General features: G+C 47.4%; 1 protein-coding gene across 1 annotated transcript; it reads left to right on the top strand.

Annotated features, from left to right (window-relative positions):
* Nucleotides 1-6,505: 6,505 nt before the first annotated feature.
* Nucleotides 6,506-13,050, top strand: LOC128940001 (uncharacterized; the record flags this gene model as incomplete). Its single annotated transcript, XM_054281320.1, is given in 6 exon segments — nucleotides 6,506-6,536; nucleotides 8,668-8,706; nucleotides 10,282-10,590; nucleotides 11,570-11,614; nucleotides 11,617-11,865; nucleotides 12,733-13,050. Coding segments are annotated over 6 exon segments (991 nt in total), but the record flags the coding sequence as incomplete, so codon positions are not given.
* Nucleotides 13,051-13,412: the final 362 nt, after the last annotated feature.

Raw genomic sequence — 13,412 nt, 5'->3', positions numbered from 1 at the left:
GATATCTCTTCATTTAGAGCAGCTGGATCTATGTCCTTCCCGTTGCTCCCAGATTTCCTACTGCAGCTGTTCTCTGGTCATTCCAATGCATCTCATTTGACTGGTTTCATGCTGTGAGATTCAGGGGGTTGCCCGATCTTTCAGAAGTTTAAATAGCTCCTTAGTCAGCACCTTAATTGTAGTTTTATCTTTTCCATCACCTTTTCTTATGTGTTTGTCTAAAATCCTTCCTGTACAGCAATTTCTTGTGGATGGTGGATATGTCAGATATTGCTGGAATGTCACAAGGAGCTCAGGGAAGCAGTTGGATGTTTATTAAATTTTATCATTTCACAGTTTTATGTGTGCCATGAAGAGAGACCTTTCTGTGCCTCAGAGTCTTACCAGTTCCTGGTCCCTCAAAGGACACAAACCTGATTAGTTGTGGTTCCCACTGCAGTGGCTGCACTTGGACCTCCCTCTATAGCCAGTGCAGAGCTCCCTTGTGCCAGAAAGTTCCTGGCAATGCAGGGATGAAGGAAAAAGGATAGGCTGTGGGGATCAAGGGCAGGGCAGAGCCAGGGAGAAGAATGACTTTTGCATTTGATGGAGCCGTGCCTCCCCTTGGGTTTGTTGGCTGACAAGAAATGAACATCCCTCTGTGTCTCAGGCAGGTCCTTCTCCAAGGAAAGCAGGTGGGAGTTGGAGCCAAGGAGCTGAAAGCTGCAGGTGCTGCCTGGGCTGGAGGGACCACAGATCTACACAAGGCTGCTCTGAGTGCCAGGGCTTGGATGGGAAAATGGTGGGGTGGGGGTAGGGACAGAGTCTGATTGATTGTCAGCCATGAAGGGACTTGATTTGAGCATCTATTCCAACTGCATGAGGAGGTACTTGGATTCAATGTCAATTGGAGATTGCAGTTATCAATAAATTAACAGGGAAAAAAAAGCTAAACATGACCTAAAAAATCTTTTCTCAATCTTTTTAAATATATTGCATTCACTGCGGATATGCTACTGAGATCTGTCTAATTAACCGAAAAAGATTTGAAAATTAAAATCAAATTATTCCCAAAGGCTGGGCTTGTTAAGGTGTCCTTAATGTTAATGAGCCCTGGGATACTGAATTCCTGCACTGAAGAGCTGAAGGCTGAACAAACCTCTGGAGCAGGAAAATTCAGCAGCAGCCACCAAGTTACTGAGGATGTCTGCAGCCCCCACTGAGGCCATCCCTGCCCAGAGACCGTGGGGGAATGGGCAGACAAGGAGAGAGTCCCTGGGGCTGGGGCAGCACAACTCAGAGGCAGCAGGAGCTCCATCTGGGAAATGGAGTGTGGAATGTGGCTGGGAAAGCCCTGCCTGTGCTGTGCCAAGCAGGACAGACAAGCCCTGACCCCCATCCACTAAAAAACTCTCTTGAGGAGACATTTAAAAGGAATTACAGTTGTTTGTGTTCTCTGAGTTGAATGTACTGGAGAAATACCAACAAGAGATTATCAGGAGCTCAAAAGAACAAAACAGCCTTTACTGGGAACTTTAGAAAATCAGAGAAGCTTGGCAAATACAACATTCAATCAGTCAAAAATTCCTTTTTCATTAACTCGGCCCATTCAACTTCACAAACTCTTAGCTCGTTTAATTTTAATTTACTCAAAATTTGGAAGAGGAGGGAATAAGAAGAAGACACAGAAAGAGGGAAAGACAAAAAGACACAGAGAAGTACACACAGAGCTACCAGCTCCTGGATTCCAGTGGTGTTCAGATGGAAATCCCAAGAGGAGGTAGGGTCAAGATGTGTGCTTGCCTTGTGGTCAGCCTTCAATACCCCTGGGTCTTGCTGGGCCCTTCCCCCAGGTGGGACTTGGGTTCATTTGGTCCCTCAGGAGCTGGACTGGGGCTGCAGAGGTTGCTGTGGAGCATTGCCTGTGCTGTGCCAGAGACTGGCAGCCACTGCTGGGCTGGGATAGAGGCTCTGGGGAAATTGGGGTTCCAGGGCAGGGCAGTGCTGGGCTTACAGGGCAGGGCAAGGCTGGACCTGCCCCTTCCTCCCCCCCATATGAAATGTTTTGAGACAACAATCTCCTCCAGTCTGTCACAATAGGGAATGTTGGAGGTGAAATCCCAATTCTGGCCTTAGACACCTGGCCAAGAATGACAGTTCTTTTCCATAGGAAAGAAAACCCAGTTCTCAGTTCATTTCTGCTTTGATTACCTGGATTTTTTTTGACTTTGCTGCTGATTTGTTTCCTTGATGTGCCTGAAGTGTCCAGTCAGGAGCAGAGTGACTCTTGCCAAGGAACTTTGTGCTACTGTCCCTTAATATTAAATCTGGTTTTTGCTGATCCCTTGCTGGGGATTTTTTCAATGCTCTCAAGCCCTCATTCATAACAGGGTGAAGGAGCCCTGGTCCAGGCTCTGGCCCTGGGGGACACGGGGACTCTTCCAGGGGGTCCCTGTCCCCCTGTCCTAGTCCCAGCCCCCCGTCCCCATGTCAGGCTCTGGGGTCAATCTCATGGAACATCCTCTGGGGGAGGCTGCGGGGCCGGGGGGGGGGGGACCCGGGGGGACAGAGGACCCCGCTGTGCATGAGCAGGGTTGGACTGCTCTGGGGGACCTGTGAGGGGGGCAGCACAGACACAGCACAGGGACTTTAATGACCCTCTGGGGCTTTGGTGCTCTTCGCATCAGACTCTGTGCCTCACAATGTGCTCACAAAACTTCTCAGGGACTCAAAAAGAGAGTGAAACACTGAAGTTTCTCATACTTTAAATAGACCCATCTGAGGGACAGGACTGACAAAGTGCCCCCAGGTTCCAGGCAGAGCAGAACACTGGAGGCAGTGATGACAGATGGGGACAAGCAAGGGAAAGGTGTCTCTGATGCTGAGCAAACCTGGGTCTCCCTCCCTGCAGGCTGTCAGCATCCCCCGGCTGCCCCACCTGGCTGAGCCCTTCCTTTGCTGACAGCTCTGCTTCCTGCCTGCCTCTGCCTGCCCACACAGAGCCTTGGGCTGCTCCAGGCTCCTTCTGGGGAATGTGCTGCACCAGAGCCCTGCCCTGCCAGGGAAATTCCTTTCTCCTGGTGTCCACTCCCCACATTCCCTTGACATTAATTCTTTCTTTCTCCATCTGTCCTCCACTATGTTAGAAAGATCCACCATCTCTGAAACCCCGCTTCAGTCCTTCCCAGGGCTCTCCTCTGCTCTCCTCAGCCTCCACCCCACTGAGCACAGAGCTCCTTTGTCCCTATATAGTGGTCAAGTGCTTGAGACCAAGCGCACCTGGACAAGAGGGACAGTTCTTTTCTACAGGAAGGAAACCACAGAGGCCCAGGATTTGAAGGCAGATGAGAAGCAGTCACCAGAGGCCAAGGCAAGGCAGACCTGTCTGTCCTTTCAGCTTTTGTCTGAAAGCAGCCTTTGGATATATGGGGAGTTTTTGGTGTGGAATTTAATTTCAGCCATGGGATCCTGGACTGGAATGACAGTTCTCTATAGGAAGGAAAGGGCAGAGGCCCAGTGTTTCAAAGGCTGATGAGAGGCAGCCTCAAGGAGGCCAAGGCCAGCCAGACCTTTGTCAGAGATTGTTGGGATTTTAGCTGACTAGAGACTGGAAAAGTACTGGACTCAGCCTAATTTGAGCTATTGCACCTGCAAGAAAGCGTGTTCTTGGGCCTAGCTGGGCATGATAACAAATAGAGAAAGAGACATGAGAAAAGAGAGATGTAACCCCTAAGGAATGGGCAAGAGCTGATGTTGTGGTGTGGCCAATGGACGGTGTAAATTACAGAATATTCATTATTACTTCCTGTATAAGTGTCTGATGCTCTCTTCAATAAACGGAACTTGCTGATGACTCATATTGAGCCCCGAGTTTTCCCTGCACCAGACAAATGGCTGGAAAACCTCAACAAGGGATGAATCCTTGGATTGATGGAATTTGGGAGGCCAAACCCCACTTTTGTCTACAGGCCTCTGGATGAGAAGGACAGTTCTTTTCCATAGGAAGGAAAGTACGGAGCCTTGATCTTGGTGTCACCTTCGCCTCTGTGCTACTTCCTCAGTGTCACCAACCCTGGTGTCACCTTGACTGCCACCCTCACCTCTGTGTCACCTCAGTGCCACCTTGACCTCAGTGTCACCTACCCTGGTGTCACCCTCACCTTGCTGCCACCTCCTCCTAGGTGCCACCTCCTCCTTGGTGCCACCCTCACCTCAGTGTCACCTTGATCTTGGTGCCACCTTCATCTCTGTGCCACCTCCTCAGTGTCACCAACCCTGATGTTACCTTGACTACCTTGACCAGTGTCACCCTCACCTTGGTGCCACCTTCTCCTCAGTGTCACCTTGTTCTCTGTGCCACCAACCTTGGTGCCACCTTCACCTTGGTGTCACCCTCACTTTGGTGTCACCAGCCTTGATGTCACCCTGACCTTGGCGCCACCATGATTGCTGTCACCCTCACCTTGATGTCACCTTGGTGTCACCAACCCTGGTGTCCCCTTCACCTTGGTGCCACCTTCTCCTCCATGCCATTTTGTCCTCAGTGTCACCAACCCTGGTGTCAGCCTCACCTCGGTGTCACTTCCTCAGTGTCACCAACCTTGGTGTGACCTCCTCCTTGGTGCCACCTTCATTGATGCCACCTTCCCTTCATTGTCACCAACTTTGGTGCCACCCTCACCTCAATGTCACCTCCTTGGTACCACCTCTGTGTTGCCACCCCCTCCTTGGTGCCACCCTCCCCTGAGTGTCACCTTCATTGGTGTCACCCCCTCCTCAGTGCCACCTTGCCTTGATGTCATCCTCACCGATGTCACCTCCTCCTTGGTGCCACCCTCACATCAGTGTCACCTTCCCATCAGTGTCACCAACCCTCACCCTGGTGCCACCCTCACCTTGGTGTCACCTTCTTCTCAGTGTCACTGACCTCGGTGCCACCCTCACCTCAGTGTCACCCTCACGTTGATGTCACCTTGGTGTCACCACAACCCTGGTGCCACCAACCTTGGTGCCACTCCTACCTTGGTGTCACCCTCACCTCAGCGTCACTAACCCTGGTGTCACCTTCACTGATGCCACCCTCACCTTGGTGTCACCTCCTCAGTGTCACAGTGTCACCTCCTCATTGTCATCCCCTTGCTGTCGCCCTCTGGGTGCCCCCCCAATGTCGCCTCCCTCCCCACCCCGTGTCCCTCCCCCCCCCCCCCCCCAACCTGGAATGTCCCCAAGTGTCGCAAGAGCCACCCCCGCGTCCCTGTGACGTCATCACGGTGTCGCAACTCCCGCTTCCACTTTTCCCTCCAAATTGGGGACACGGGGGAGGGGACAGGGGAGAGGGACAGGGGAGGGGACAGAAATGGGGACAGAGACAAGGGAAGGGACAGGGGGGAGGGAGGACAGGGAGGTACAGGGGGGACAGGGACAGGGACAGGGACAGGGACAGGGACAGGGAGGTGACAGCGAGGGGAAAGGGGGGGACAGTGATGGTGGGGGACAGGGATGGGGGGGGACAGGGAGGTGACAGTGATAGGGACAGGGGGGACAGAAGGAGACAGTGACAGGGACAGGAAGGGGACAGTGATAGGGACAGGGGGGACAGGAGGGGACAGGGATAGGAAGGGATAGTGATAGGGACAGGAAGGGGACAGTGATAGGGACAGGGGGGACAGGAGGGGACACGGATAGGAAGGGACAGTGATAGGGACAGGGGGGACAGGAGGGGACAGGGACAGAAGTGGGACAGTGATAGGGACAGGGGGGACAGGAGGGGACACGGATAGGAAGAGACAGTGATGGGGACAGGGGGGACAGGAGGGGACAGGGACAGAAGTGGGACAGTGATAGGGACAGGGGGGACAGAGAGGGACAGGATAGGAAGGACGGGATCAGGAGGGGACAGGAGGGACAGGGACAGAGAGTGGACATGATAGACAGCAATGGGACAGATGACAGGAGGAAGGGGACAGGAGGGGATGGGACAGGACAAAGACAGGGACAGGGTGGGACAAGGAGGGACAGGGACAGGGATGGGGACGGGGACAAGGACAGGGGGGAGATGGGGGCGACAAGGGGGGACAGAGAGGGGACGGGGGTTTGACAGGGACAGTGACAGGAGGGGGACAGTGATAGGGACGGGGGGACAGGAGGGGACAGGGACAGAGACAGAAGGGGGACAGTGATAGGGACAGGGGGGACAGGAGGGGACAGGGACAGAGACAGAAGGGAGACAGTGATAGGGACAGGGAGGGACAGGCGGGGACAGTGACAGGGACAGAAGGCGGACAGTGATAGGGACAGGGAGAGCCAGTGACAGTGCCAGGAAAGGGGTGGGGGGGACAGGGAGGGGACAGGAGGGGACAGTGAGAGTGACAGGGAGGGGACAGGGACAGGAAAAGGATGGTGCCACTTTGGGGATGGGAGGGGACAGGGAGGGGAGACAGGGAGGAGGGACAGGGAGGAGACAGTGTCAGGGAGGGGACAGTGCCAGTGCCAGCGCCAGTGCCAGTGCCAGGGAACAGACAGGGCCATGGCACAGCTGAGCTTCATCCTGCTGCTCGGTGAGCCTCCTCTTCCCCTCCTCCTCCTCTCTCCCTTTTCCCTCAATTTTCCCTTTTCCCCCCATTTCCTGCCCTTCATCCCATTTCCTCCTCTTCCTTCTCTTCCTCCCCACCCCATTTTCCCCCGAATTCCCCTTTCCCCCATTTCTGGGTTCCTCTTCCTCTTCCTCCTCTTCCTCCTCTCTCCCATTTTGCCCAATTTTTCCCATTTTCCCCCAATTTCCATCCCCATTTTCCCAACTCTTCCTCCTCCTCTGCCTCCTCCATTCCTTTTTTCCCCTCAATTTTCCCTTTTTCCCACCATTTTCCTGCCCTTCATCCCAGCTCCTCCTCCTCTTCCTCCCCAGTCAATTTCCCCAAATTTCCTTCCACCCCCCCCCCCCCGGGCTCCTCCTCCTCCCCTCTTCCCCAATTTTCCCCATTTTTCCTCAATTTCCATTATCATTTTCCCAACTCTTCCTCCTCCTCTTCGTCCATCTCAATTTTTCCAATTTTTCCCTTCCTTTTTTCCTATTTCCTGCCCTTCATCCCAACTCCTCTTTCTCTCTTCTCCCTTTTTCCCCACTTTTTCCTTTTTTTCTCTCATTTCCGTGCCCTTTTTCCCACCTGCTCTTCCTCCTCTTCCTCCTCTTCCTCCTCCTCTCTCCCTATTTTCCCAATTTTCCCAGTTTTAAAAAATTTCTTTTTATCTTTAAAATAGGTTTTATTTTAAAATTTCATTTATTTTTAAATTTCCTTTCAAAAATTCTCTTTTATTTCCATTTATTCTAATTTTGCTTTAGTTTTTATTTTAGTTTCTTTTCAAATTTTTGTTTATTTAATTTTCCCTAATTACTAATTAATAAATATTTATTTCCTTTTATTTTTAATGTTTATTCTTATTTTCTTTAAAAATTCACTTTTAATTTCCTTTTTACTTTTTTATTCTTTTAAATTTTAAATTCCTTTCCCCCTATTTAATAATTAGGAAATAGTTTTTATTTCCTTTTTATTCCAAATTTTTCCTTTTTCTTTGACTTTTTAATTTTTATTTTTAATTTCCTTCTATTTTCTATTTCATTTTTAAACTGAAATTTTTATTTAAATTTTTTTCAATTTCCCCTTTTTAAATTTTCCTTTAATTAATAATTTAAAAATAATTTTTAGTGTCCTATTCTATCCCAATTTTTCCTTTCCTTTTAATTTTAATTTTTCCTTTTTAATTTAATTTTTTAAATACTCTTTTAATTTCTTTTAATTTCTTTTAAATTTAAATAATTGTAATTATTTTATTAAATTCATTTCACCTAATTAATAATTACAAATAACTTCTAATTTTCATTTTTAAATTTCCTTTTATTTTCTATTTTCTTTCAAAAAGAACTTTTAGTATTTTAAAATTTATTTTTTGCTTTAATTTCTTTGAATTTTCTTTTATTTAATTTCCCCTAATTATCAATTAATAAATATGTCTAATTTCCTTTTGATCTCAATTTCCATTTTCCTTTTATTTGAATTTTTATTTTTAATTTACTTTTTAAAATTATCTTTTATTTTAAATTATTTCTATTTTAATTTCCATTCATTCACCCAAAAAAATAATTAACAAATAATTTTTAATTTCTCTTTCTTTATTAAATTTTTTCTTTAATTTTAGTCTTTTATTTTTAATTTACTTTTAAAAATAATAATTAATTTCCTTCTTATTTTAAAATTATTTTACATTTAATTTCCCTTATTTCTACCTTATTAGTAATTCATAAATAATTTTTATTTCCTTTCTATCCCATTTTTTCTCTAAGAATTTTTAAATTTTTTTCTTTCATGTTTTTTCCCTTCTGAAAATTCGGTTTCATTTCCTTTTTATTTCAAAATAATTTTTAATTTCCTTTAATTTTTCCTTTTATTTAATTTTCCCCTAAGTATTAATCAATAAATAATTTAATTTTTTTATTCCAAATTTTTCCTTTTCTTAATAGTATTTTAATTCCCTTTTTATTTTAAATTACTTTTAAATTTTTATTCCTTTCATTATTAATTAACAAGTAATTTTTCATTTCCTTTCCATTCCAAATTTTTTCCATTTTTCCCTCAACATTTTTCCTCAATTTTTCCAATTTTTTAAAAATTTCCCATTTTTCCTTTTTTCCAGCCTCTCTCCCGATCCTTTTCCCGCCGGTGAAGCCCTCAGGTAACAAAAAAGTCCCTAAAAAATCGGAATTTTGGACAAAATTGGGACCTTCATCTGCATCTTCTCCATTCCTACCTCCAAAATTTGAATTTTTGGGTCATTTTTGGGCTTTTTTTGACCCAATCTGAGCCCAACCCAAGCAGGGTCATTGTGGCACATGCTCCACCCCAAAAAAAATCAGATATTTAGGAAAAAAAAATCAGAAATTTGGGGAAAATTTGGAGGTTCCTCTCCACCTTCACAATCTTCTACATTCCCACCTCCAAAAAATTAAATTTTTGTCCATTTTGGGGTTTTTTGACCCAACCTGAGCTAAATCCAGGAAGGGTCATGGAGTAACCTCCTCCACCCCAAAAAAAATCAGAATTTTAGGAAAGAAAAATCAGAATTTTGGGGAAAATTGAGTAGATTTTCTTCATCCTCTCCATCATCTCCACCTTCTCAAGTCCCGCCTCGAAAACTCTGAATTTTTAAGCCATTTTTAAACTTTTTGGACCCAATCTGAGCCCAACCCAACCAGAATCATGATGACACCTCCCATGGCCAAAAAACTGGGATTTGGGCAAAATTTCAGTGGTTTTTCTGCATCTTCTCCATCCCCACCTCCAAAAAACAGTGAAATTTTTGATCATTTTCGTGATTTTTTTTACTCAATCTGAGCCAAACCCAACCACAGTCATAGAGACACATCGTCCAACCAACAAAAAAATCAGAATTTGGCAAAAAACAGGATTTTGGGTAAAACTGGGGGTTCTTCTCCATCTTCTACATCTACTCCATCTTCTCCATTCCCACCTCCAAAACCTTCTCCATTCCCACCTCCAAAACGTTGAATATTTTGGTCATTTTTAGGCCTTTTAGAACTAATCCAAATCCAAAGAAACCAAGGACATGGTGGCACCTCCTTCACCCGAAAAAACCCCAGAATTTCAGGAAAAAAAATCAGAATTTGGGGGAAAAATTGGGAGGTTTTCTATCTTCTCCATCTTCCCCATTTTCACCTCCAGAAAATGGAATTTTGGGACATTTTTGGGCTTTCTTGGACAAGTCCAAGCCCAACCCAAGCAGGGTCATGGTGGTACCTCCCATGACCAACAAAAATCAAGATTTTGGGAAAAACCATGTTGGATAAACCATATGGTTCTTCTCCATCTCCTCAATCTTTGCCATTTTCACCTAAAAAACTCTGAATTTTTGGGTCATTTTTAGGCCTTTTGGACCTAATCCAAGTCCAACCCAACCAAGGACATGGTGACACCTCCTCCAGAAAACAAAATCAGATATTTAGGAAAAAAATCAGAATTTTGGGGAAAAATTAGGAGGGTCTCTATCTTCTCCATCTTCCCCATTTTCACCTCCAGAAAATGGAATTTTTGGGACATTTTTGGGCTTTTTCAACTCAATCTGAGCCCAACCCAAGCAAGGTCATGGAGGAACCTCCTCCACCTAAAACAAAATCAGAATTTTGGGAAAAGTCAGGATTTTGGGGAAAAATTGGGAGGTTCTTCCCCATCTTCTCCATTCCCACTTCCAAAACATTGAATTTTTTCTCATTTCCCCCTTTTTTCTCCCCAGACCTCTCCCCTCCCGCCCCCAGCATCTCGGTGACACCGGCCAAGGCGCGTTTCCTGGTGGGCGATGCCGTGTCCATCTCCTGCGCCGCGCCGGCGCCACCCGGCACCGACCGCATCCAGGCCTTCCGCTTCACCGGCACCTCGGGCTGGGCCAGCGACGTCCGTACGTCCCGCCGGACGTCTGTCCACACCTTCACCGTCACCGGGCCCCGCGACGGCGGCTTCCACACCTGCTCCTACAGCGTCGTCCGGCGCGGTGGCCGTGTCCTCCACTCGCCTCCCAGCCGGGCTGTATTCGTCAACATCCGAGGTTTTGTGATGGAAACTCCTGGAGTGGGGGGTTTCAGGAGGCATTTGGGGTCAAAATTTGGTCCTGCTGAGGTTCAGGGTTGGGTTTCCCACCCAATGTTGACTTTTCTACTCAATTGGGGGTTTTAATCCCAAAATTCATACCCATTGAGGTCCAAACTTGACCTTTCAACTAAACCTTGACTTTTCCACTAAACCTTGACTTTTCCACCCATTTGGGCGTTTTTATCACAAAATTCATTCTCGTTGATGTCGAACTTTGACTTCTGTGTCCAATTGGGGAGTTTAGGCCAAAATTTGGTCCTGCCGAGGTTCAGGGTTGGGTTTTCCACCCAATGTTGACTTTTCTACTACTTTTCCACTCAATTGGGGGTTTTAATCCCAAAATAAATCCCCATTGAGGTCCAACCTTGACTTTTCCACCCAATGTTGTGTTTTCTACCCAACTCCATCATTTTGTCCCGAGTTCATCTCATTGAGGCTCAGTGTTGACTTTTCAACCCAACTGGGCATTTTCAGCCCAAAATTCATCCCCATTGACCAAAATGTTGGGGTTTGGTCCAACAGGGGCATTTTGATCCCATAATCTATCCTTGTTGAGGTCCAACCTTGACTTTTCCACTCAACATTGACTTTTCCACCCAATTTGGAATTTTTATCGCAAAATTTGTCTTCATTGAGGTCCAACCGTGAGTTTTCCACCCGACATTGACTTTTCCAGCCAATTTGGGCCATTTTTACCTCCAAATCCATCCCATTGACCTAAACATTGCCTTTAGATGCAACGGTGAAATTTTATCCCAAAATTCATCCCCAGTGAGGTCAAACCTTGACTTTTCCACCAAATGTGACCATTTTCACCCCAAAATCCACCCCCATTCACCAAAAACCCCCTTTTGACCCAACAGCACCATTTTTACCCCCAAATCCCTCCCCTTTTCACCTCCAACCTTGACCTCTGACGCTTCCCCTCCCACCAGACCGCCCGACCCAACCCAACCTGACGGTGACACCCTCGGGCCTCACGTGCAAGGGCAGCCCCTCCTCTTCCTCTGCATGGCCCCGCCCAGCAAAGCCCCTCGGCGCCACTTCCGCTTCCTCCGGGATGAGCTCGAGGTCTCCGAGGGCATCGTGGAAAGTTCTGGAAGCGCCCGGCTGAGGGTGGAGAGGAGCGGCCAGAACCAGACCGGGAACTTCAGCTGCAGCTATGAGGAGATGACCGAGGGGCGCTGGATTGCCTCCTACCCCAGCCAGGCCGTGGCAGTGGTGGTGGAAGGTGATTTGGAGGGGAAATCGGCAGGGTTTGGCTATGGAGAGGGGTGAGGGGAAACGTGAGGAGATGGCAAGGTGAGGAGAGGGAAGGTTGGTTGAGTTTGGTTGGGTCAAGGTTGGGTTTGGTATTGTTGGGTTTGGTTGGGTTGGGTTGGGTTGGGTTGGGTCAAGGTTGAATTGGGTTTGGTTGGGTTTTGTTGGGTTGGGTCAAGGTTGGGTTGGGTTTGGTTGGGTTTGGGTTGGATTGATATGGTTGGGTTTGGTTGGACCTTGGCTGTGTGTGGTTTAGTCACGGTTGGGTCGTGGTTGGGTTTGGTTGGGTTTGGTTTGGTGTGGTTGAGTTTGGTCACATCATGATCCCAAATCTCCGCCTGAATATCCAAAATTGACAATTTCCTTTTTTCCCCCCATTTTTTCCAAAATATTGAAACTATCAGGAGCCACTTTTAGGCTTTTTGACCCAATCCCAACCCCAGAATCTCCCCCTGTTTGGTGGCACCTCCAGGACCATCCAGGGGGTCCCCAAGTTCCTCAAGTCATCAAAAATCAGAATTCTGGGAAAATTTGGGAGGTTCTTCTTCATCTTCTCCATTCCCACCTCCAAACTATTGAATTTTGGGCCATTTTTGGGCTTTTGACCCAATCCAAGCCCTGTCCAAACAGGATCATGGTGGGACTTCCTATAACCAATAAAAATCAGGATTTTGGGAAAAACTGGGTGGTTCTTCTCCATCTTCTCCTTTCCCACCCCAAAAATTGCATTTTAGGCTTTTTTTCCTGCCAAAAATTGAATTTTGAGCCATTTTCACCCTTTTCCCATCCGAATTTTAAAATCACCGATAACACTGATTTTCCCCCAATTTTTTCCCAGACCCTTGTCCGCCCCCCGTGCTTTGGGTGGAGCCTCCGTCTGGCGTGGTCACCGCGGGTCAGCGGCTGCGCCTGACCTGTTCCGCGAGCCGACGTCACTTCCGGCGCCGCTTCCGCTTCTTCCGCGATGGCGTGGAGCTGACTCCGGGTGACCTCATCGATGACGTCATCAGTGACGTCACTGGTGATGGGTCCCAGCTGGTGTTCCCGCAGATTTCGCCTGAATTTTCCGGGAATTTCAGCTGCCGGCTGGAGGAGGAGGTGGGCGGGGCCTGGGTGGAGGCTCCGCCCAGTGAAGGCGTGGCCGTGGTGGTCATGGGTAGGTGAGGGGGTTTTGGGGGAAAATGGGGGATCTGGGGAGGAGACATATTGGGATTTATTGGTCTTGGAGTATTTGATGACCGTGGGCTGTTTTTGGGGTGAGTTTTGGGTTTTTGGGGTATTTGCTGAACATGTTTTTTTAGGGCTGAGTTTTAGCATTTTTGGGTTTTTTCATGTCCACGGGAGTTTTTTTGGGTTGTTTTTGGGGTATTTTCTGGCCCTGGGGTTTATTTCGGGGTGAGTTTGAGGGTTTTGGGTTATTTGCCGACACATGGGGGTTTTTTTGGGATGGTTTTGGGGATTTTGTGGCATTTGCTGAGCCTGGAGTTTTTTTGGGGCAGTTTTGAGTTTTTGAGGTGT

This window comes from Melozone crissalis, unplaced genomic scaffold (genome assembly GCF_028551555.1).
Source record: "Melozone crissalis strain CALT ecotype California unplaced genomic scaffold, PUWL_Pcris_2 ptg000031l_1, whole genome shotgun sequence".
NCBI lineage: Eukaryota > Metazoa > Chordata > Aves > Passeriformes > Passerellidae > Melozone > Melozone crissalis.
Note: the sequence above shows the minus strand (reverse complement) of the source record. Positions and strands in the feature narration are given on the sequence as shown.